This window comes from Phascolarctos cinereus, unplaced genomic scaffold, assembly GCF_003287225.1.
Source record: "Phascolarctos cinereus isolate Bilbo 61053 unplaced genomic scaffold, phaCin_HiC Scaffold_1;HRSCAF=81, whole genome shotgun sequence".
Classification (NCBI taxonomy): domain Eukaryota; kingdom Metazoa; phylum Chordata; class Mammalia; order Diprotodontia; family Phascolarctidae; genus Phascolarctos; species Phascolarctos cinereus.
This window is the reverse complement of record NW_027555514.1, coordinates 90,775,196-90,800,351: the sequence shown is the minus strand read 5'-3', so window position 1 is coordinate 90,800,351 and position 25,156 is coordinate 90,775,196. Positions and strand designations below refer to the sequence as shown.

General features: G+C 36.4%; 1 protein-coding gene across 1 annotated transcript in view; it reads left to right on the top strand.

Moving 5' to 3' along the window:
• The first annotated feature begins 8,330 nt into the window (after positions 1-8,330).
• The window catches only part of LOC110223902 (uncharacterized), a 33,860-nt gene continuing 17,034 nt past the window's right edge, over positions 8,331-25,156 (top strand). The window contains 7 exon segments of the mRNA XM_021009625.2: positions 8,331-8,634; positions 11,099-11,213; positions 12,270-12,443; positions 13,984-14,023; positions 14,026-14,089; positions 21,604-21,741; positions 22,672-22,802. Of these exon segments, the coding sequence (XP_020865284.1) occupies positions 8,402-8,634; positions 11,099-11,213; positions 12,270-12,443; positions 13,984-14,023; positions 14,026-14,089; positions 21,604-21,741; positions 22,672-22,802 (895 nt within the window). The 5' untranslated portion in view covers positions 8,331-8,401.

Here is a 25,156-nt window from a genome sequence, read left to right as displayed (position 1 = left end):
TAACCTGATGGGAGTGGACAGTAAGCTGGGGTGACTGTAGGAGGGTCTAGGGAGGATCTGGACGTAACACATGGAAGGTTTCACGGAATAAACTAAATTTTAAATGAGAGCAGAAAAGAGTTGGCAGAATTTCTGAGGAAATTTAAATTTATGTAACTCTTGTTAAATGTTTCCATTTTTTATTAATTTTCTGTATATTCAGTTTTCCTCATCTGAATAGCATAACCCAGAAAGGAATACTAAAAGAAGAAAACGAAATCGAGGGTTTAGAGAAATCATGCTTTAAAAACAAAACAAACAAAAAAAAATTACCTAGCAACCAATTCTCACATAGACTGGCTTATCACAAACAAAAATAGCCTACTGAGATATGCATAACTTTATACAAATAGAATTTTAGCAAGTTTTGGATGTATCACGTAAGAGGAACTATATTTCCAAAATAGAGTTGAGCTGTTTTATTTGTTCCTGGTGTGTAAAGTTTTCTAGAAAAAATACTTTTCCTTTAATTTTGCTAGTATAAAAAAACAAATAATTTTATCTTGGGGTTTCATAAAACTTAAAAAAACTGCACATTACTTCGTCTACGTAGTATTATGGGGGGAAAAATTAATGAAGCCAGTAAACAAAATTAAAAAAAAAAAGAAACTTTCATAATGGAAGCCTGCTACTGAAGTTTGTTTGTCAAGAAAGAGTTTAATTGTTTTTTGTTGTGTTTTGTTTTGTTTTGGTGGGGCGATTGGGGTTAAGTGACTTGCCCAGAGTCACACAGCTAGTGAGTGCTATGTGTGTGAGGGCACATTTGAACTCAGGTCCTCCTGACTCCAGGGCCAGTGCTCTATCCACTGCAACACCTAGCTGCCCCAAGACCATAATTCTTTTAAAAAAAATTAAAAACTTTGTGCTTTTCCGAATAATATTATGGAGCCTAAGTTAATAAATTGCTTAATAAATGTTTCACATTCTAATGCATACTGGGAGCCAATTATGAAATAATTTAGGGAAAGGATTTTTCCCTTCTACCGATAAGATCAGTAGTGCAGAAGGAAAATCTACAGAACTATCACATACTTGAATTATAGTTTTACATAGCTGCTTTATTTTTCACAAAGTACTTTTACATTTACAAGTTTAAGAATAATTCCATAATATAGATAGGGCATATATTAATATTATCTGTTTTACAGACCAGAAAATGGAGGCTTATACAGATATTAATCAACTTATCCAAGGTCACATACCTCTTAAGGGGGAGAGTTGAGACCATAACCTGGACCTGATTCCCAGTATGCTTTTTGTACACGTTTTCAAAACAATAATACCAGCTAAAGCAACATCATATACTCCTGGGCAGCACTTATCCTATTTTGCTGAGAAAAGACAATTTTTCATGATTCAACCCTAGTGTCTTCTCTTCTACTACATGAGTTGTTGTTGTTTAGTCGTTTCCGTTGTGTAAGCCCTGATAAAGTTTGTGAGAAAATGTGAATTATTACTGTCACAGCTGGTGAACAGACATTCAAAATTACCAATACAAAAAGTGGATTATGAAAGTCTGAAAACTGTAAAAGATACCCTGCTACAAACAAACAAAGAAACAAACAAAAAATAACAATACCAATCACATCTTTGACTTTTCTGTAAAAATATATCACTCTTTTAGCTATGCGATTTGACTCTTCTGTCCTAAAACAGCTATAAAGTTTTACTTCTTTTTGAATCTTTTGGCACTGTGCAAACTTAAAACAACTTTCCTTATCTAACTACCTCTAAGGGGTCCAATTAAAGGTCACAGAAGTTCCAGTAAATGGGGACCCCCAAATACGATAATGATTAGCTTTATCTACCTCACATCCCATAGTCAACAAGAATGAATGATTGAAACCTTGAATGATTTCTTTCTGGGGCCCTAAAATTAAGGGTGTATTGGAGGCCTTTTCTTGTTTTTAGTTTAGACATGATCTTTCCCATTTCTGCAACAGTAAACCACTCAAGCGGTCTGTTAGTTGTCATGCATCTGAACTCTCAGATCTAGCTCTCCAGGAGAGGACAAGACATCTCACTGCTACAGATGCCATGGAGGGATGCCAGCATGAGGAGAGGGATGCCCGCAGGAATGGGGAAAACACTTTTTGGGAGGCGGGGCGGTAAAGTAAAGAATTACAATTAAAAAAAAAAGAATCATATATGAAACAGGCTGCTTTATTCCCAGATGGAAAAGAAAATACTAAATAATAAAGAATTTTAGAATGTTTTGAGTAGAATCCAGCAATTTATCACTATTAGATATTATAGTAACTAATATTAAGTTTTTGAAGTGCTGGTAATTAGCCCAGTACATTTCAGCTTCAGAAGACACTAGGCAGTTTACACTAAGTGGAATTTTCTTTCTGATTTTCAGTCTCTCAGTCTCTGTCTCTCTCTCTGTCTCTCTCTGTTTATGTCTCTCTTCCCCTGCCTATCAAAATGATTCCCTTGCCACCAGCTCACTTCTTCTTCTGTAATTATAATCACCCTAGCATGAACTCTTGCTTCTATCACCTCGAGGACCTTACGATATTCTAAAGTTCAGTGTTCAGAACAAAATACACAAAAGAATTAAAGGAAATCCAGAAACCCTAGCAGAATTCTAACTAGTTGAGTTCATACTAGACTTTTCATATGGGAAGACCTCAGCAACTTTTAAGAGTCCTCTGTGGAGAATCCCTCCAATAATTATAATGATAACAATAAGAATACTAAAAATAGCTAACATTTATATGGTTCTTACTACATGTCAGGCCCTGTGCTAAGCACTTTACAAATATTATCTCATTTGATCTTCACAACAACCCTGTGAGTTGGGTTATAATCCCCATTTTACAGATGAGGAAAATGAGGCAAACAGAAGTTAAGTGACTTGTCTAGTATCACACAGATAGTAAGTATCTGAGGCCAGGCTTGGACTAAGGTCTTCCTGACCCCCAGTCCTGCACTCAATCCACCGTACCCCCTAGTTACTCTGCAAATGCAAAGGGTCCCAAAATTATACCACCGTCCCATATCAAGTACAATGGCTAGCTACATCTCTCTTAGCTGAAGACACAAAGACTCTCAACCTGGACAAATTTTTGTCCTTCACCTGACATCACTCTTTTCCTAAGTTACAATTCTGGAAGAAGCCTGACTTTCAAATAGCAAAACAAAGCTAGGGAATTGGAAGCTATTAGAACATCCATTGGCTCCTCACCCCACCTCAGCTTCACAGGGAAAGTTGCTATTTACAGTAGTGTTGCTTTTGGCTTTAATGTAGGGTTTCCCAAAGGAAGGAGAGAAAGGAGAAATGCTTTCCCATGCATCAGATAATAGGACAGGTGGACAGGTTGTTTCCTTCTCACTTAGAAAGTGATGATGAGCTTAAAGGAATTACAGTGCAGGACTATGTATATGTATATGTATATGTATATGTATATGTATATGTATATGTATATGTATATGTATATGTATATGTATATGTATATGTATATGTATATGTGTATATGTGTTGCATACATATATGTATAAGTATAGACATACATGTATATTATATGTATGTGTATGTATATATATGTATATATATACATAGTTATACGCATACACACCCACAGACACATACACACAGATCTTCAAGGAAGATCTTTTCCAATGACTCCTCTTTCTCAAATAGCAACCCTTCCTTTTGTCCCAGCACACTCTTGCTGCTGCTGCCACCATAACTGACCACTTTGAAGATATTACAACCAGACGTTTAATGGCCTCATGACCTTTTGAAACTTACAAAGTCTCCTGGGCTCATCCGTTTTGAGGTTGCTGTTCAATCACCTATTGACTCTGGAAGATATACTGCTTCCGCTGTTCCCTTACTCTACTCTACCATGAAGTTTTGAAGAATCCTTATGATTGCAAGCCATAAAGAAACAGGAACATTTTGGGAAATGGGGGGGGGGAGGGCAGGGATTTCAGCTTCCTCTTGGTCCTTTTTTTAAAATTTTATTTTTAGGCAATTGAGGTTAAGTGACTTGCCCAGGTTCACACAGCTAGTAAGTGTCAAGTGTTTGATCTAAGGCCAGATTTGCACTCAGGTCCTCCTAACTTCAGGACCGGTGTTCTATCCACTGCGCCACCCACCTCTCCCCTCCCCATTGGTTTTTAAGCCAGAACTGTGGGTATACAGATAAGTGTTAATTAGTATAAATAATGAATTCCATGAAGTTGTCCCATACATTCACACTATTTGAAGTTATAATTATGTAAACTATGGCAGTTTATTCCAGTCCAATTCAAACATGTACTGCAATCCAGATAATGTGACTAATTCATAAGATTCATTATTTGCATTAATTGGAAGGTAGCTAAGTTTTGCCTTGAGAACCAATGGGAAGACTTCACATATATATATATATATATATATATATATATATATATATATATATATATATATATATATATATATATAGAGAGAGAGAGAGAGAGAGAGAGAGAGAGAGAAGAGAGAGAGAGAGAGAGACTAAATCCTATATAGACAGAATCTGTATAGTCTCAAAAAGAGATGGGCAAAACGGCACACATTACACAAATGTGCCCTATAAAAAGGAAAACCAAAGAGAAACTTCATAACAGATAGCTTTATTAGATTTGACATCCAAAGAACTGGGTTCAAATCTAGCCCCTGTCATTTATTAGCTGTGTCTCAAGCCATGAAATGGAGATAACCATAAAGAAACTGCCTATTTCGCAAGATTGTTGTAAAAATGGAGATAAAATATGTAAAGTGCTGGATAAACCACAAGATAGTAAGTACAGGGGAGCTATTAGTATCACCAATAGTAGTTATAATAAAACTTGTCCATTTTCAACTAGCTTTCATCTAGTCTATTTTCATTTGTCTTCATTAAAAACTCATGAAAATATTTTTAAACATCATAAATTTGATAACAGGTTTCTGCCAAACATTTGACATTAAGTCATGAGCTTTTTTTGGGGGGGGGGAGGTGATGTAATCAGGGTTAACTGACATGCCTACGGTGACACAAGTAGTCAGTACTGTGTGTCCAAGGCTGGATTTGAACTTGGGTCCTCCAGACTCCAGGGCCAATGTTCTATCCACTGTGCCACCTAGCTGCCCGAAGGCATAAGCTTTTAATTAATAATTTGCCTGTATATTTTAAGCATTAACAAATTTAATTTATTTTCCATATTTTTTTCCCTATATATATCAGCTAGGTTTTTTTTCTGGTAACACACATTGGCCCTCTCCCCAATAAGTATTTTATATATATATGTATGTATGTATGTATGTTAGAAAATAATTGTGAAATGCATTACTAATTTTCTATCCACAAATCGTACACAGTATAATATGTAAGTAATGATTCTGTTACTTGTTAAATAGGACTTCTAACTAGCCAACCCATAACCCAAATGTAGTCACGATACTATATCATAGAAAATGTTATTGAACATCATATGCCATCTATTTTTTTTTTTGGCTAGACAATAAGGCTAAGTGACTTGCCAGGGGTCAGACAGCTAGTAAATATTATGTGTCTGAGGCCAGATTCGAACTCAAGTCCTCCTGACTCCAGGGCCAGTGCTCTATCCTCTGTGCCACCTAGCTGCCCCTATCATTATGCCATTTAGAGACAGCATTGAGGTTCTGTAGGATATCAGGTACGGCTGATAGAACAGAGAGAGTCTATCCCTTGAAGAAATGTTGACAAGTCATGTCACAAGTAAAACCAACAACATATGGATCATCTGACTTACACACTGCACCAAAAACAGTCCACTATAGAAACCAAAAGATGTATAGGATTAACTTGCATTTTGGTTGTTTGGACAGAAAAAGAAGGAGGAGGAGGAGGAGGAGGAGTACAAGAAGTAGAAAATAGAGAAGAAGGAGGAAAAGATGGACAAGGGGCTTTGGAAACTAATGAAGATGGAGGAAAAGATGGAGAAGAAGAAGAAGAAGAAGAAGAAGAAGAAGAAGAAGAAGAAGAAGAAGAAGAAGAAGAAGAAGAAGAAGAAGAAGAAGAAGAAGAAGAAGAAAAGAAGGAGGAGGAGGAGGAGGAGGAGGAGGAGGACGAGGACGAGGAGCTTTAGAAGCTAAAGAAGATGGAGAAGGAGAAGATGGAGAAGGAGAAGAGGAATTCATGTCATGAATAGAAAGCAGCAGAGAAGCAAAAGTGGGGGGAACAACAAGGCTAGTTTGAGAATAACCTGTTCTATTCCCCTTTGCAGATATTTCCTTATGCCTTGAGGGTTGAATTAATTTCAATGAACAAAAATCTTCTAGCTTCTACTATACATTATATGTCCCTTAAAAACAAAACCAACTTTGATGATCTATTCTAGTGTCATCCTGCAACAGTATCATTATCAATGATATATAGAGAATCAAAATATCTGTGTTGGAAGGGACCTTAAAAATCGTGCGGTCCAGCCTTACAATCAATGTAAGAATTGTTTGAGCACTGCGGTCAGACAACTTCTACTTGAGGGAAATTGTCTCACAAGCAGTCCATTCCATTGCTATAAAGCTTATTTTTCCTTATACCAGCCCAAAACAGGCTGCTTTCATCACTGGTCTTAGCAATCTGTTTTGGAGACTCCCAGTTCTTCACAATGGCCCTTCACATATTTGAAAATAGACATGCCTTCCAGTGGTCTCCTCTATCTTAATCATTCTTAGTTCATCCATATCTCTTCTCTCTGAATTTATCAATCTCCTCTGATGTGTTTTAGGGGTGCAGGGACCCAAAATAACTTGGTTCAGGGCAGAGTCATCTGTAAAGAATTCACAAACTCAAGTAGTCTTCCAGTCCAGGGACAAAAAGTTTATTGTACCACTATTGTGGCAGGCAGAGCTTCTTAGGGAACTCACAACTTAACAGGATTGATGCTAAAGCTTATATAGGAAAAGTTCAGTGAGTGGTGTGCCAAGTTTGCTAATTAGGTGGTGAACATACACTTTCTGTACCTTTTGGCACAGGTGTTGTTCGCTATTGGCATGGCCTGGGAGGAGAACTTCTAAAGAATCTGTACCTGTACACCTCTACATCTATAATAAGATAGCCTGGGAGTTGGGAATTACGTCTATAGCTTGACCTCTAGATTGTATATGGTAGGTCTGCTGGTACAAGATAGTCTTGTTCATACAAGGAAAATTCTACAGAGGTCAGCTTTTTCTTGTAACAGGGAAAGATAGTTTGCCTCACTGGGGTCTACTCATGAATTACTGCCAGAGATAGGGCCTTTGGGCTGGGGAGAGATATGTTCCGAGGACTGGGGTCTGAGCACAAGTACCCCATCACCACCTAATATGTAGCATCCATAATTAAACACAATAGACTGGACTGCATTTCTTCAGCCCAGAGTCAAATGGAATCATCCTTTGGGATTTAAACATTATTATTCTATTACTATAGCCTAAGGATGTTTAATTTTTTTAGCAACTTATGATCAACGAAAACTGACATATCTTTTGTTTTTTCAGTGAACTGTTGTAACCCCTTCCTTCCTACCCTTAATAACAGCATCAATATGGCAATTGTAATTCTGCAGAGGCTGGGCTTGAACCCAGGGCTTCCTGGCTAATGCCAACTCCACCCTCCCTGGACCAGGCTCCCTGTCCCATACAAATCATTCTCCCTCCTCCTGGAAGCAAGAAAGGGGAAGGGATAATCAGAAGAAAGAAGAACTTAGACTGTATTTGTCCCAGGGCACCGAGCAGACCCCCATGACACTTGTTTCAGTCTGGGCTTCACAGAGTCATGAAGGGCTGGAAGACACTTGGGAGGTCATCTAGTACAACGTCTTCATTTGACAGAGGAAGAAACTGAGGCTCAGAAAGAAAAAGGACTTTTTCCATCTTCGCAAAGGCAAGTAACAGAGTGGGTTCCAGGATTCGAACCCGAATCCTCTGAATCCAGATCCAGCACGCTTCCCATTAGGCCACACCTCGTCCTTATCCCCACTACTTTGCTGTGCATCCCTTTTCAGCGCGAGAGAGGAAAGAAGCTGGAGCACCTGAAGCAGCCTGGAGCTCAGCCACTTTCAGATCTAGAGCTTTGGGCCCCTCCCACTGAGAGCTAATGGAACCAGCACATGCACACTCACCTGTGCATGACTTTTCCATTGGGCCCATGCATGACACAGGAGGATCTGATAAATGTATGCGGAATTGTCTGCCTCGAGGCGTTGCCAGGGCTACAACTGTCACTAGGCTTGAATCTTCATAACTGTTGCGCCTCTGGAATCTCTTAACCTCCAGTCTCCGGCCACTGCAGTTCTGTAGCGGAGGCGAGGTCCCTGAGAAGGCTGAAAGGCCAAGAGAAAACCCCTCCCTATTTCTCCCTACCGGCTCTGAAGTTCAGTAGCGAAAATGAAAAAGATTTTCAGTTTCCGCAGAAAGCGAACAGTGAATCCACTTCCAACCTTCGCCCTCAGGAGGAGGGACAGCGGGGTCCAAGAATCCGATCCTAATTCAGGATACCTGATTAGGGCCAAGGACCTGGAGAAGATCCACAAAGCTGCCTCCACTGGGGATGTGGCGAAGGTGCAGCACCAGCTGCTGCTGAGGAAGTCAGGCGTGAACGATCGAGATAAAATGAATCGGTAAGAGGGAGTGGGAAGAGGGGAGAGAAGGGAAGCCTTCCCCCCGGCAGCCTAAGACACCCCCCACGCCTCCCTCCTTGTGCGTCTGTGTGTCTTTACTCACCCTTGGAAAAGCTGTTCCCCTCAGCAGCTGGGACAGGACAGCACCTCCCATCACGGTCAGGCTTTCCCTCCTGGACATTGGATAGTAAGTCCGGAAAGGTGGTGTCACCTCACCTTCCTGCCTGTTCAATTTTAATGAACGGGAAACTCCTTCATTTTACTTTGAGCCAGGGTCCAACCAACTTATATTTTCTCAATGGCAACTTGGGAAAATACTACTCTCTTCTAGTGAAATGTAGTTTTTGAGTCGTTTCAGTTGTGTGTGACTACCCATGACTGTGTTTGAGGGATTTTCTTAGCAAAGATACTAGAATGGTTTGCCGTTTCTTTCTCCGGCTCCTTTTATGGATAAGGAAATTCAGGCAAACAGGGTTAAGTGACATGCCCGGGGTCACATGGGTATCTGAGGCCAGTTGTGAACTCAGGAAGATAAGTCTTCCTGACTCCACGCCCAGCACTCCTGTCCATTCTAGTTGCCTGTCCCATGTGGGGAAACATGGCCACGATATGTGAAGTGTAAAAATGCCAAGGCAGAAAATTAATTTCTGCTTTTATTAAGCATCTGCTATATGTATCAGGCACCCACCTAACTGCAATAGATACGAAGAACTTGGGGAGCGGGGAATGTCCTTGCATTCTAGGAGGTAATCAGAAAGGGAGACTAAGGAGGAGAGGATGGGATACTTAGGAGGAGAACCAAGAAAGAGTAGTGTTACAAAACCTAGAGAGAAGAGAATATCAAGGAGAAGAGTGGTCTAGTTTGAAAGGCTTCAGAGAGGAGAAGGATGAGAACTGAGAAAAGACCATTAGATTTGGCAATTAAGAGAGCATTAGTATCTTTGAAGAGTTTGGAAGCCAGACTGTAGAGTGTTAAAAGAAAATGACAGGAGAAGAAGTGGAGACAGCTGTTGTCAAAGGCCTTCTCCTCACATCTAACCACAAATGGCAAGAGAGATGTGGGATGAGAGTGGGGACAGATTGATCAAGTGATGATTTTTTGAGAATGAGGGAGAGGATATGGGAATGTATGTAGGCTATCAGGGAAGTAATTAGTAGGCAGGGAAAGATTGAAGATAAATAAGAATAGGAATGATAGAGGGCATAACCCATTAGAGGAGATAAGATAGAATGGTATCACTTCTACATGTAGAAGCATTCTCAGTGGCAAGGAGAAGGGCCACCTCTTCCTATGAGGTGGCTGAAGAAGGACATAGTGGCAGAAGGCATTTGTACGTTAGATGAGAAGGAGGTAGGAACAGGGAGGACTCAGGTAATGGCCTCAGTTTTTTCTGTAAAATATGAGGCAAGATTTTTAGTTGAGAAGGTACATAGTGAACCAAGGGAGGTTTGAGGAGGGATTAAAAGGTTGCAAGAGCTGCTCTGGTGAGTGGCATAGGGAATTTACCATGGAGCTAGAATATAAAGTGATTGCCTTGCAGCAGTGAGAGCCCAGTTGAGATTATGTAACATAAATTTATAGTAGATCTAGTAAACACAGTTGTATGATTTTCTCCACCTTTATTGAGTAGCAAGTGTATAGGAAGAAAGACAGTAGAAGGCAGCAGTGATTCAAGGCTGAGGCTTGGCAAGACACAATTGGCGAGATTATAAGGCGGCGACGTACCAGGCTCTTACTTCAAAACCTTGCCATCATGGTAGAACTACCAAAACTTGCACCCTGCTGGGATGGCCTTTAGCAGCACAGATTCACTTCCACTGTCCAATGTCACGTGGCAGTAAGATTTTAGTGGAGAATGCACACACATTTGCACACGTGCTTGTACAAATACACAATATGCAAAGATGTAAATGTTTTTCTGAGGCAGCTGCTTTACTAAATGTTTTGTAATTATGGATGCTCTTAGTGGAAAGAAGTTATTATTACACTTAACAGCCAAGCAGGGTGATGCACACCGTAATCCCAGCTACCAGTGTGACTGAGGCTGGCAGATCTCTTGAACTCATGAGTTTGCAGCTGGTGGGCTATGCCAGAATGATGTCTGCATTGAGGCTGGCATCAATATGGTGAATCCCAAAGTACGAGAGGCCATCAATTTGCCTAAAGGGAGGTGAACCAACTGAGGTCAGAAACTGAGCAGAGTAGTGAATTTTTAATCTGTTTTTGTTTTTGTTTTTACCCCTGGCAATTTTGTCCATCATATCGAGCAAAAAGAGCTAATGCATATTTTATATTTCTTTGGGTGACAGTAGTATCCATTTATATTCATTTTGGCAGTGATTTAGAGTCTAGGCATAAGAATAATAATGCATTTTATGTTAGAAATCACACTAACTAATAAGTGCAAAATTGTGATTGTTGTAATACATTATCAAGCAGTCACATAGCTCTCTCTTTCCGTAGGACACCTCTACACCTGGCCTGTGCTAATGGATATCCAGATGTTGTAGCTCTCTTAGTAGAGAGACACTGCGATCTAAACCTGCTGGACAATGATAATCTAACACCTTTGATGAAGGTATGTACTAGTTAATCATGCTGGTCAATGAAATGCTTTTTGATTTCTCTCTGCTTAAGAAAATATGATTTACAAATCAAAACAACTCTGAGGTACCACATCACACCTATCAGATTGACCAACATGACAAAACAGGAAAATGATAAATGTTGCAGGAGATGTGGGAAAATTGGAACACTAATACATTGTTGGGGTAGTTGTGAAATGATCCAACCATTTTGGAGAACAGTTTGGAACTATGCTACAAAAATGTGCATACCCTTTGATCCAGCAATAGCACTTCTAGGGCTATATCCCAAAGAGATCAAACAAATGGGAAACCCACGTGTACAAAAATATTCAGAACAGCTCTTTTTGTGGTGGCAAAGAATTGGAAATTAAGAGGATGCCCTTCAATTGGGGAATGGCTGAGCAAGTTGTGGTATATGAATGTAATGGAATACTATTGTGCTATAAGAAATGATGAACAGGCAGGCTTCAGAAAAACCTGGAAAGACTTATGTGGTCTGATGCTGAGTGAAGTAAGGAGAACCAAGAGGACTTTGTACACAATAACAGCCACGTTATGCGATGACTAATATTGTTATACTGAATCCTTCTCAGCATTGCAAGGACCTAAGACATCTCCAGAGGCCTCGGGATGGAAAATGCTGTCCACATCCAAAGAAAGAACTATGGAAGTCGAATCGCTATCACTCATTTTTACCTTCTGTTGAGTTTTGTTTCGGCTTTCTGATGGTTCCTCCTATTGGTTTTAATTTTTACTTACAACTTCACTAATGTGAAAATATGTTTAATAGGAATGTAAACGTAAAGCTTATATCAGATTGTGTGCCGTCTTGGGGAGGATGGGGAGGAGGAAGGGGAAGAAATATTTTCAACTCTAAAGTATATGGAAGTGATTGTTGATAAATCAAAATAAATTAATAAAATTAAAAATTTTTTAAAAAGAAAATATGGTTTACTAACTTATTTAAATAACATTAATGATGTTTTAGTATATTAAATTTTTATCTCAGAGCATTAATTGTCTCTTTCTCTGTACTATATTGACAGGCAGTACGGTGTCAACATGAGGAGTGTGCTACTACCCTGCTCGAACATGGTGCAGACCTCAATCTTGTGGACACCGACAACAACACGGCACTTCACTATGCTGCCTTTGGACAGAACACAGCTATAGCAGCAAAGCTGCTGAAACACAACATGGACATTGAGGGAAAAAACAAGGTAGAAACCCACCTTTTGTATAATAAACTATTTTGTGAGTTAAAATGTGCAATCAGGTGGTGTCCAATTCACATATTTTGTAATTCATATATTCATGGAAGCATTTCTTTAATGAAAATAACTTAAAATAATTCTGTAGTCAACGTTCATTGGCCTTTGGAATTTTCTAATAGTGTGGAGGTGGAGGAGGAGGGGTGGGCGAACAAGGGAGGAGATTTTACTCACGTTGGACTTCCTAATGAGGAAACTCCCTCTACTGGTTTAGACTAGGGCCTGCTCTACAATTTAATCTTAGACTAGGGATTGTTACACAAGATACATTATCTTTAAAAAAGCAACAATGACTTAATAGTTGTCTTCATGTAATTGGCCTCCTTCACATTCTATATATTTACGCATTTAAAAACGTTATTCGGGAAAGGAATCCATGATACAATAAAACTAAAGAAACCCTGTCTTTATGGAGTGTCCTAGGGTACTGAAATGTTCCCAGCTAGTATATGTGGGTGAGTGGCAGGCTTTGAATCTAGGTCTTACTGAATTTGAGGCTAACTCTCTGCCCATTCCATCGCAGCTGTCTCTCCAGAATTTTGATTGCATGATACATTAGGTCTGCTCCCCAGAATGCAGTGGTTCCACCAAATATTTGCCTACAATGCTTTTTCTACAAATAGACCTTTACATATGATAACACAATGTTAATTTGTCATGTAGATATGCCACTAATTTTTTTTTAAATCTTTTTAAAATGCGTTCCTACTAAGTATAAAAATACACAGACACAGAAATTTTGCAAGAATAAATTCTTAAGTGTATGTGTTTTTTTCCTATTTCCTAAAGACTATACCCTTTCCTTTCTATAGTTACTGAATAACTCCTAATTTTTAGGAAAAAGGTGTAACTCTTAGTCACTGCCACTTGAGAGAGAAAAAGAAACATAAAGCATACTTTAGGAGGGCTGAGAAGAGAGGAATATGCCAATGAAAAGACTTTCTTCTAGGTTTAATCACCTTAAGGCAAGATTTTCTTAAGTTTTGAGGCTGCTTATACACACTCAAGGGCAGTAGGTAAAGAGAAGTAGGCAAAAGTAAAATTGACCAATGGTATAGCTTTAGCTTCGCAGAGTACTGAGGAAATAAGGTTGGCTGCATGCAGACAATAAGTTATCATGACACAAAGATAGCAAGAACGGAACATACTCTGGAAATGATATGGAATAGTCTCCTATAAATCCTGGGTCTCTATATACTGATCACAAATTTATAGCTGGAAGGAATCCCAGAGGCTCTCTAGTTTCATTCTGTCATTTTACATATGAGGAAACTAAGACCCAGAGAAGTGAAATAATTTGCTTATGATCACACAGGAATTAACTAACAGAAGCAGGATTGGTCTTCTTGCTCCAAAATTCCGTCGTACCATACCTCCTTAACAAATTTTAGCAAGTTCACAGGATGTTCACAAAATGCCTTAAGCTGAATTGATGTATACATATAGAATTTTTACATATTGTAACAATATCTTTAACATGATTTTGCAGGAAGGCTATACACCGCTTGTGGTTGCAATTAGAGAAAATAATCTGCTATGGTAGATTTTTTCTTAAAAAATGGAGCAAATGTGAATGCCACGGATAACACTAAAAGGTACAGTAATTACTGCTTGAAATAAAATAAAGAGAGAAAAGTTTCTAGAATAATAAGAACAACTTAAACCATGGAACACATGGAACAACAATAATCAAAACTGGTTATCATTGTGAAAGGGTGAAAAATGTCCAAAAACATCCGGTATGAAAAGAAAAACTATTATTCTTGACTGCAACAGAGAAAGCAGTTCATGTAGGCCTGCCAATCTTGGTTAATTGGTGATTACTATTTGCAGTTTTATTTATTTGATTTTAAGTTAGTTAAGATTATCCCAAAGAAGTTTTGTACTCTGGTGTTTCAGGTGATTCTCTTTATGAAATAATCTTCATGTCACCCATGAGAATTGTAGTGTGTGTCTTCTCCTCTTCCTTTTTTTGATTTTTCCTTAAGAATATGCACATTGAGAAATACAAACCAATACAAGAATAATACGATGACATACTCTGATGAACCCATGATCTTATCATTGTGGAAACTTGTGCGACTGGTACATATTTGAATCTTTCCATGCCTTCTTATCCTACATGATTTTCATCATTGTCATTCCATAAATCCACTATAGAGGATCCAGGAAACACACTGAAGCTTTCTCCTGGTTCTTTTAATACATGAGGAACAGTGCAGTGAAAATTCTTTCTGGCTTTTATTTTTAATACAAGATTAGGTCATCCTCTTTTTTTTGTTTGTTTGTTTATCCATGTCTTTGAGAATGTCTGTCATACCACTTCCTACATCAAAGTCATTATTGCCTGAAACTCCTTATACTCACCATGCATATTTCCATGGCCTTTGAGATTATCTACAGTTTTGATCCTTCTGAGATTATTTTTGGTTTTTGGATTTTTAAAAAATCACTGTGGCCACATAGCATTCTTGAGAGAATATTGGTGTTTATACAATGAACTTTTGTGGCAATGGAGCCATTGTAAGTGCTGTATAGTTTCTCAAATGAAATTCAGTTGAATCTCCTTTTCCCAATAATTATGAGCCCAGTGCACTGCTGTTCTTCAATACCCATTCAAGCAGTGTGCGTGTGTATTAGGACACATATAAACACCTCTACAAAGATATAGATTGACCAAGTAGATGGGGCTGTCCTTTCAACTCTACGTAATCTAGGAAATATTTACTTTTCATTCACTTTTTCAGGGTGGATTCTTAGACCAATACATTTTGACTAAGTTTGGATTTCATCAAGGAGCTTTTTGTTCCAGGGCTTGATACAATCAGCACAATGTCATCCACAAATAGGAGCATTTGTAAATCTTTGCCATCATATACAATCTCTGTTCTATTTGGATCCTGTCCAGGACATCCTATGTAACACTGGGAAACACCTTAGGTGAGCATATGCCTCACAATTTACATCTAGCTTAATGCTGATACTTACTCATTGAACCAAGTTATCCCTTTGTGTGGCATGGGTCATTGAGCCTTGTATGATTTTAACATTAGCATGTGAGAAACTTGTTTGATATCACCAAAATTGAAAAACAAAACAAAACAAAACAAAAAGACAAGGACCTGACATTATCCTAACACACAAATAGGACTGATTACAATTGTTGGAATAATTTTGGAATTAGTTGTCTATATTCATTCAGATCATCGACTGTCCAGAATAAAGGTCAAAATTAATATAAATGAGAAAAAAGGATAAAGATGAAAAGCAGACAGTAGTCATAGCAGCTGTTTCCTCTTGTGATTAAGCATGCTATCAACTCCCCCAGATGAAATGGACATAGCTATTACCAGTTAACAAGCTGGATTGTCTATATTATTCCTTCTTTGTGCCAATATTGATGACAGTAAGGTTCAATCAATGGCCATCGGGCACCCTCTTATCTTCTCCAAATTTAACACATTCGAGCACTATATATGCTAAGCCCCATGCTAGGCAGTGGACATATGAAATTTCTCAAAAGTTTAATGCAAAGGAGTTGCCTCAAAGAGAAGGCCAAAAGAGCCCAGAAACGGCATCAGCTGGGAGACATAATCTCTGCCAAAAAGAGAGCTATTATGGCTAAGATGAACTCAAGCTTACACTAAAACATAATTTGTAAATAAAATAAAATAAAACAAAATGAAATGAAGAGGAAGAGGATAGAAGATGAAGACCAGTATTGCTTTCCAAAATAATGAAAAGCAGTTGAAGAGAAGATAAACCTGTAGGTTGTTTGACATGAAGCCTAAATCAGATCATCCTGAGAGCATTTGTTTATGAAATTTGAAGAGTGACAATGCATAGATATGAAATAGAACAGAACTACCATTATTTCTATTTTCATTAACACCAACATGGGAACATTTGGGAAAGATTGCTTCCTAAGGAAATAAAAATATATGAATATTAAAAAGTAATAGATTAGATTTTTAGATTTTTCATTGAGCAGATATTTCAAAAGATGTGTGTGGTATCTTTTTGAGCCTTCACTTCTGAATGTTAATTTTTTTAATAGTATTTCCCCACACTTACATGTCAAGACAATTGTTAGCATTTTATTTTTACAAAATTTTGAATTCCAAATTTTTCTCCCTCCCTCGCTCCCCTCCCTTCTTCTGAAACTGGCAAGCAGTTTGATATGGATCATACATGTGCTATCATGTACAATATATTTCCATATTAGTCATAGTTGTGAAAGAAGAAAACAGATCAAAAAGACAAAAACTTGAAAAAGAACAAAGTAAAGGAGAAACTATGCTTCCATCTGCATCCAGAGTCCGTCAGCTCTTTATCTGGATGTGAATAGCTTTTTCCTTCATGAGCTCTTCGTGATCTGACTTATTTCACATCATTGTGCTGCTGAGACGAGCTGAGTCATTCACAGTTGATCATCACATAGTGTTCCTGCTAACTGTGTACAATGTTTTCCTGGTTCTATCATTTCACTTAGATCAGTGATACGAGTCTTTCCACGTTTTTCTGAAATCTGCCTGCTCACAATAGTATTCCATTATATTCATACACACAGCTTATTCAGTAATGGGCATCCCCTCAATTCCAAATATTTTGCCACCATTAATAGGGTTGTTATAAATATTTTTGTACATGTAGGTCCTTTTCTGTTTTTTATAATCTCTTTGGGATACAGAACTAATAGTGGTATTACTGGATCAAAGAGTGTACACAGATTGGTTGCCCTTTGGGCATAGTTCCTAATTGCTTTCCAGAATGGTTTTATCAGTTCACCACTCTACCAACAGTGTGTCACTGTCCCCAGTTCTCCACATCCTCTCAAACATTGATCATTTTCATTTTTTGTCATATCAGCCAATCTGATAATTGTGAGGTGGCACCTCAGAGTTGTTTTAATTTGCATTTCTCTAATCCAAAGTGATTTAGAGGACTTCTTCATATGCCTGTGGATCACGTTGATTTCTTCATCTAAAAACTGCCTGTTCCTATCATTTGACTGTTTATTATGGGGAATGATTTATATTCTTACAAATTCGACTTAGTTCTGTATATATTTGAGAAATGAGATCTTTTTCAGAGACGCTTGCTATAAAGATTGTTTCCCAGCTTTCTGCTTTCCTTCTACTCTTCGTTTTATTGGTACAAAAGCTTTTTATTTGAATATAATCAAAGTAGTCTATCTTACATTTCATAATGCTCTCTATCTCTTATTTGGTCATAACTTCTTCCCTTACCCATAGATCTGACAGGTCACATTCCTTGATTCCTCGCTCTTCTAATTTGCTTTTGGTGTCATCCTTTATGTCTAAATCATGCACCCATTTTGACCTTATCTTGGGATACAATGTGAGATGTTGGTTTATTTCTTATTGTTTTTGAGTTTTCTGATCAGTTTTTGTGAAATAGTGAACTCTTTTGCCATAAGCTGGGGTCTTTGCGTTTATCAAATACTAGGTTCCTGTGGTCATTAACTATTGTCTTTTGTACCTAATCTATTCCATTGATCCACCACTGTATTTCTTACATACAAGATTAGTTTTGATGATTACTGCTATATATCTGGTATTGCTAGGCCACCTTTCTTTGTACTTTTTTTTTCATTAATTCCCTTCATATTTTGACCTTTTTTTCTTCCAGATGAATTTTTGGTGATTTTTTTTTTAGTTCTGTCAAATACTTTTCTTGGCAGTTTTATTAGCACTGAATAAGTAAATTGGTTTGGCAGACTTGTGATTTTTATTATGTTGGCTTTGCCTACCCATGAGCAATTGATATTTTTCCCATTGTTAGATTTGACTTCATTTGTATGAAAAGCATTTTGTGATTGTGTTCATACAGTTCCTGGGTTTGTCTTGGTAGGTAGACTCCCAAGTATTTTGTATTGTTTACAGTTATTTTGAATGGAATTTCTCTTTCTATTTCTTGCTGCTGAGCTTTGTTGGTCATAAAAAAGAATTCCTGATGATTTACTTGGATTTATCTTATATCCTGCAATTTTGCTGAAGTTGTTAATTATTTCATGTACTTTTTCAGTTGATTTTCTAGGATTCTCTAAGTATACTCTCATATCAGTTGCAAAGAGCGATAAATTTGTTTCCCTATTGCCTATTCTATTTCCTTCAATTTCTTTTTCTTCTCTTATTGCTATAGCCAGCAATTCTAGTACACTATTGAACAGTAGTGGTGGTAATGGGCATTCTTCCTTCACCTTGATCTTATTGGCAGGGCTTCTAGCTTATCTCCATTACAGATGATGCTTGTTGAAGGTTTTTGATAGATACTGCTTGTCATTCCCCTTATTCCTATCCTCTCCAGTGTTTTTAATAGGAATGTGAGCTATGATTTGTCAAAAGCTTTTTCAGCATCTGTTTAGATATTCATATGATATCTGTTGGTTTTTTATGGATATGGTCAGTTGTGCTTATAGTTTTCCTAATACTGCACCAACCCTGCATTCCTGGTACAAATCCCACCTGGTCGTAGTATATAATCCTTGTGCTAAGTTGTCGCAATTGCCTTCCTAGTATTTTGCTCAAAATGTTTGCATGGATATTCACTAGGGAAATTGATCTACAATTTTCTTTTTCTCTTTTAGCTCTTCACGTTTTAGATATCTGTACCACATTTTTTTGTCATAAAAGGAGTTTATTATGACTCCACTTATTTTTCCAAATATTTTACATATAGTAATTCATTGTTCTCTGAGTGTTTGATTGACTTCACTTGTGAACCACTCTGGCCCTTGGGGATTTTTTCATACTGAATTCATTAATGGCTGGTTCAGTATCTTTTTCTAAGATGGATTTATTTAGGCATTCTGTTTCCTGATTATTAATCTGGGTAATTTATATTTTCAAAAATATTCATTGATTTAGCTCAGATTGTCAGATTTATTGACACATAATTGGGCAAAGTATTTCCTAATGATTGCTTTAATTTCTTCTTCCTTGACGATGATTTCACTCTTTTCATTTTTGATACTGGTAGTTTGTTTTCTTCTTTCTTTCTTTTTTTTTTCAATCAAATTAATCAATAGCTTATCTGTCTTCTTCTTTTTTCATAAAGCTTGCTTCCAGATTTATTTGTTAGCTCAGTAGTTTTTGTTTTTGTTTTTTGCTTTTAATCTTACTACTCACCTTTGATTTTCAGAATTTGGCATTTGGTTCAGTTGGGGATTTTTTATTCATTTTTTCTAGTTTCCTTTTCTTTTGTTTATTTATTTTAGTTGGGAAAGCAATTAATTGATCCCATCTTTTTTATGTTTTGTTGAAGTAAAAATTTAGAGAAATAATTTCTCCCCTAAGCACTGCTCTGGCTGTATCACATCCATTTCAGTATGGTGTCTCATGGTTGTCATTCTCTTTAATGAAATTACTGATTGTTTCTATGATTTATTCTTTGACCTGCTTATTGTTTAGGATTAGATTATTTTGTTTCCAATTAACATTTAATCTGTCTTTCTCGCACCCTTTGGTGAAAGTGGCTTTAATTGCATTATAATCTAAAAAGAATACATGTGATATTTCTGCCTTTCTACTTTTGGTTTTGAAGTTTTTATGCCATAATACATGGTCAGTTTTTTTGCTTAGGTAACATATGCTGTCAAGAAAAAGGTATATTCCTTTCTGTTCCCATTCCGTTTTCTCCAGAGCTCTGTCATATCTAACTATTCTAATAATCTATTTACCTCTTTAGTTTCTTGAGTGTTTATTTTTTGGTTGGATTTATTGAGTTCTAAGAGGAAGCAGTGGAGGTCCGCCACTAGCATAACTTTGCTGTCTATCTCTTTCTCTAACTCATTTAACTTCTCTTTTAAGAATTTGGATGCTATACCACTTGGTACATATATGTTTAGAATTGATATTGCTTCATAGTCTATGGTATCTTTTAGCAAGATGTAGTTTCCTTCCTTATCTCTTGTAATTAGATCTATTTTTGCTTTTAATATTTCTGAGATCAGGATGGCTACTCCTGCTTTTACACTTAAGCTGAAGCATAATGTATTATGCTCCAATCTCATACCTCTGCTCTGTGTGTATTTCTCTGTTTCAAATGTGTTTCTTGCAAATGACATATTGTAGTATTCTGGTTTTTAATCCATTCTCCTACCTGCTTCCATTTTATGAAGAGTTCATGCCATTACATTCATGATTATGATTATTAACTGAGAATTTCCCTCCATCCTATTTTTCTTCTTGTTTCCTCTCTCTCCTTTCACCCTTTACCTCTTCACCAGTGTTTTGCTTCTGTTGAACACCTCCCCTGATCTGCTCCCTTCTGTCAGTTCTCCCACCCTCCTCCTACCTTAATTTCATATTCTCCCCTCCTACTTCCCTGTTCGGTAACATAGATTTCTATATTCAAATGATTGTCTATATTATTCCTTCTTTGTGCCAATATTGATGACAGTAAGGTTCAATCAATGGCCATCGGGCACCCTCTTATCTTCTGCAAATTTAACACATTCAATCTCTCCTTTCCTTCTGCATTCAGTATACTCCTCTTTGTCATAGCTTAATTATTTTCGTGTTATTCCCTCAAATTCACCTTATATTCATAATTCTGTCTATGTATCTTCCTTCTAGCTGTACTATTATTGACATGATTTTTAAGAATCAAAGTATTATCTTCCCATGTAGGGATGTACACAGTTTAGCTCTACTGATTCCCTTATGTTTTCTCTTTTTCCCTGTTTATGCTTCTCTTCGATCTTGATACTGGAGATCAAATTTTTGGTTTAATTCTGGTTTTCTACTTATGAAAACTGTGTAGGATCCCAGGAGAAAGTCCTTAACTGTTGCACACACAAGGCTTTGACAAACTGTCTACTTGTCTGTTATGAAGCCTTAAATTTGACAATCCCCATAAAAACTCTAAGGGGACAAAAAAATTCTTTCTTTCTTTTCTTCTGCTTTTAATTGCATTTTTCCTGCTTCACATAAGCAATAAAAGTACTCATATCCATCACTAAGCATGCTCCACATGGATATTCACTCTAAAGAATATGAGATATTCTCTTGTTGAAACATAAAAAAATCTGATTAGATATGACTTTTTAAATTCTTAAATGTAAATTGTTTCTTTGTTATTATAGGACACCCATCATGCATGCTGCCATTGGTGAACCAGTAGGCATAGTGAGTCTTCTTCTTCAATATGATGTTGATGCCTCTTGCCGAGATAAATCTCGATGGACAATTTACGACCATGCCAAAATCGGTGGTCGCGCAATGTAAGTTCTAACATTATAGTTCTAATTATCTTTATACAATTTCATTTAAAAGGTTTTTTTTCCTCTGTATAGTTGAGACTGCCGGGGACTTTCATAGTTGCATAAAATAGCAAGCATCTGACAAGCATACTTCAAGTCACTAAGAAGAAATTGGGCAAATGGCAAAGTTAAGTTGTCCAAATTTAGGAGGACATGAGCAAGAGACAGGGTACAAAGTAGAGTCAGGTAATCTGAGATCAGAATTTTCAGAAATAATAATGATGAAACCTGCCATTTTTATAATTCTTTAAGGTTTTCCAATGTTTTACATACACTTTATTATTTGATCTTCACAAAAGTTCTGTAATTTATTATACTGTCTGATTTAGAGAGGTAATTTTTGTTTGTTTGTTTTTTAACCTTTGCTGACACCTCTCAGTTATAGTAGACCTAAAGTTAGTTTTAGGGAAAATCACAATATGTCTTAGATGCCTTCAAAGGAGTGATAAATGAAAAGAATAAATCATAAATATTAATAGTCAACATTAGAATTTATAGAGTGGCAGTTTGGTACAGGGGAAAGAGTGCTCAATTTGGAGTCAGAGGACCTGGGGACAAATCATGCCTCTCACTATATGTGTAATGTTGGACAACTGTTACCTTCTCTGGGACTCAGTTACTTAATCTATAAAATAAAGAGATTAGAGTAGATGACAAATATAGACCCTTTCAGTCCTAAACTTATAGTTCTATAATATTGTGACTCTTAAGATAAGTGTATCACATCTAGATTGAATGATTGGTTATGCTCTACAGACTTTATGAAAACAACATTTTTTTTTGGTGATAATCTGATTATGTAAGGTTTGAGATACACCAATACTTGGTGCATATAATTTTTATCTTTGTTGATGTAGACTTAATATGTTTTATATTTTATTTTATACATAGTCATTATAAACTAATTACTGAGTATGGAAGACAGAAGGGACTTTATCAGTCCCATTCAACCCTAACCAGCAGTTCAGAGAGTGCTTTTGATCCAGAATTTACTTTGGGTGCAGCTGCCATGGATCAAATAGGTAAGACTTAAAAACCTGAAGAAATAGTGACTTTAGAAAATAATGAAAGAGCAATCTTAAAATTCATATATACTTTTTTCTGTTTCCATTTTATACTTTAAATGGGTAGGAACTTATTTATTTTTGATTAGTTACTTAATTATCCTTGTAGGTTCACTATCCTGAAGCCATTTACTAAAAACAGCCACAAGATCTTTTGTGTTATTATTATCTGCTTTATCCAAAAATTTCTTTATGTAGGCTCCAATACAATTTTCAGGTTTCTAAATTATTCTAAATATATTTAACCAAATTATATGAAAAGTCTTTAATACTTTTAAAATATATTATATTTAGCAATATAATTTATTTCTGATTCTTAAATATGGAAAAAATAAATAATAAATATGAGACTCCTATAACTGTAGCATGCGTACCCATACTTACATACACACACGGACAGAGGGACTGTATGAATATATAAAGATAGAACAGAAAAAGAACAAGAGAGCAGAGCCTACATTCTTTTTTAGAACTCTGTAAATCACTTGTCCAAGCTTTGGAAATATATACATTTTAAACCTTTTCAAAATTTTAAAAGGTTCATAAAGCTTTTGCTTTATTCTAAGGAAAATACAAAACCCACAGGATTTAGAGGGACCAGGGAATAGAGATTTGAAAGGAAATGCATATAACCATAGATTTTTGGTCAGTATTTGCATCACTTTGTGATTCAGGTAGTTAAACTTTAGACAGGAGAAGATTTTCTGACTTACCTCCTAACATTTAATCCTACCGGCTGGGCCATTTGGAATCTTAATGATCTGGGCTTGTAATAATAAATTCATCTCACATTTATAAGACTTTTTTTTTCAAATCAGTTGACCTATTACCTTGTGTGAAAGATAGTGTGGATATTCTGGTTGCTCTCATTTGAATGGTGATGAAACTGAGGAGCACAAAGCTTCGATGATGTGCTCATGCTAGCAGAGCTAAAAGGAAAGAGTTATCATGCCCTCTTAACTACTGTACATTACATTATATATCAGGAAGAGATGACCTATGTAAACCTTCCTTAGAAGAAATGAGAAATCACAATGGCAGAAAAGACAGTATTAATTTTAAGTATACATTACTACTGCCTAAAAAGGTTATATTCCAATAAAATATTTTAATTCCCTATAGCTAGTCATGTCACAACTGAACCTCACTTTCCCTCATTTTGTTCATTGTAAAGCAGTCTTATCTATAGCTACATACATGAAATTGTTATGACAAACATTGAAGTTCAAAAAAGTGAAGTTCTGTTCCTCAATAAGCAATAGTTTTACATGTTAACTACATATAAAATTTTGAGCACATTTTTAAAAAAATTCTTAATCCAATTTTAATAAAAACAATTATACTAAGTAATCTCATTGAAGATGTAGTGTCTATGAAGTTAATCAAGAAAAAGTTATAGTCTAGAACACAATTAAATATAAGGACATTGAAGAGTATGGCTTATTAGTGATAGATAAAGCTATTCATAAATATGTTCAAGGAAGATATCAGAAGGTAAACATTGACTTTATGAAATATATAGTAACCAATAACATTTTCTATACAAGCCAAAATCATAATGTATGTATAAATATATTAATGTTAGAATTGTAAAATGTTAAAAGAACTAGGGATAGGAATAAAAAGAAAAATTAATTACAATTATTTGCTATTACAAAATATATCTGCTTTCCTTCAAATACTCATCTTTCACTATGAGACATTTATTTTTTCCACCTCATTTTCTGTTCATCAAAAAAAATGGTAAAAATTCATCATTTGATTGGTAACTGCAGCAGTAATGGCATCGCTTATCCCTTTATTAGACTCAAAATTGGTGATCTCTGAGTTCTTTTGAACTTTTGAGGAATCATTGAGCTATTGTCATAAACCTCATATCTTCATTGTTTTGTAGTGAACCTTAGAGTAATAATAAAGTGACAACTGTTTTCTTTGACTTTTACTAATAGTGAAACTTTTGCATGTTTTTTTTTTTTTTGTAAATCATATTGTCCAAGGGAACCAGGCATTTACATTAAAAATGAGTATGCTAGAGCCCTGGTCCTGGGGCCTAGTAGTCTTTTTCACTTCCCTGAAACCAACATTTGCTTTCTTACCATTATTTATTTCATTCTTTTGTACCCATTAATCGTGAATAACCCCAATTTTACCAAAAAAAAAAACAACAACCCAGAATTCATGAGTTTTCTAGTACGTTGGCAAATGATGATATTCTGGGGTTGATCACCACCCTAGATATTTCTTCTGGTTACTTTGATATTGTAATTCAGGTTTATGGTAGAAAAGCCACAAGGTATCCAAAACATTGGATT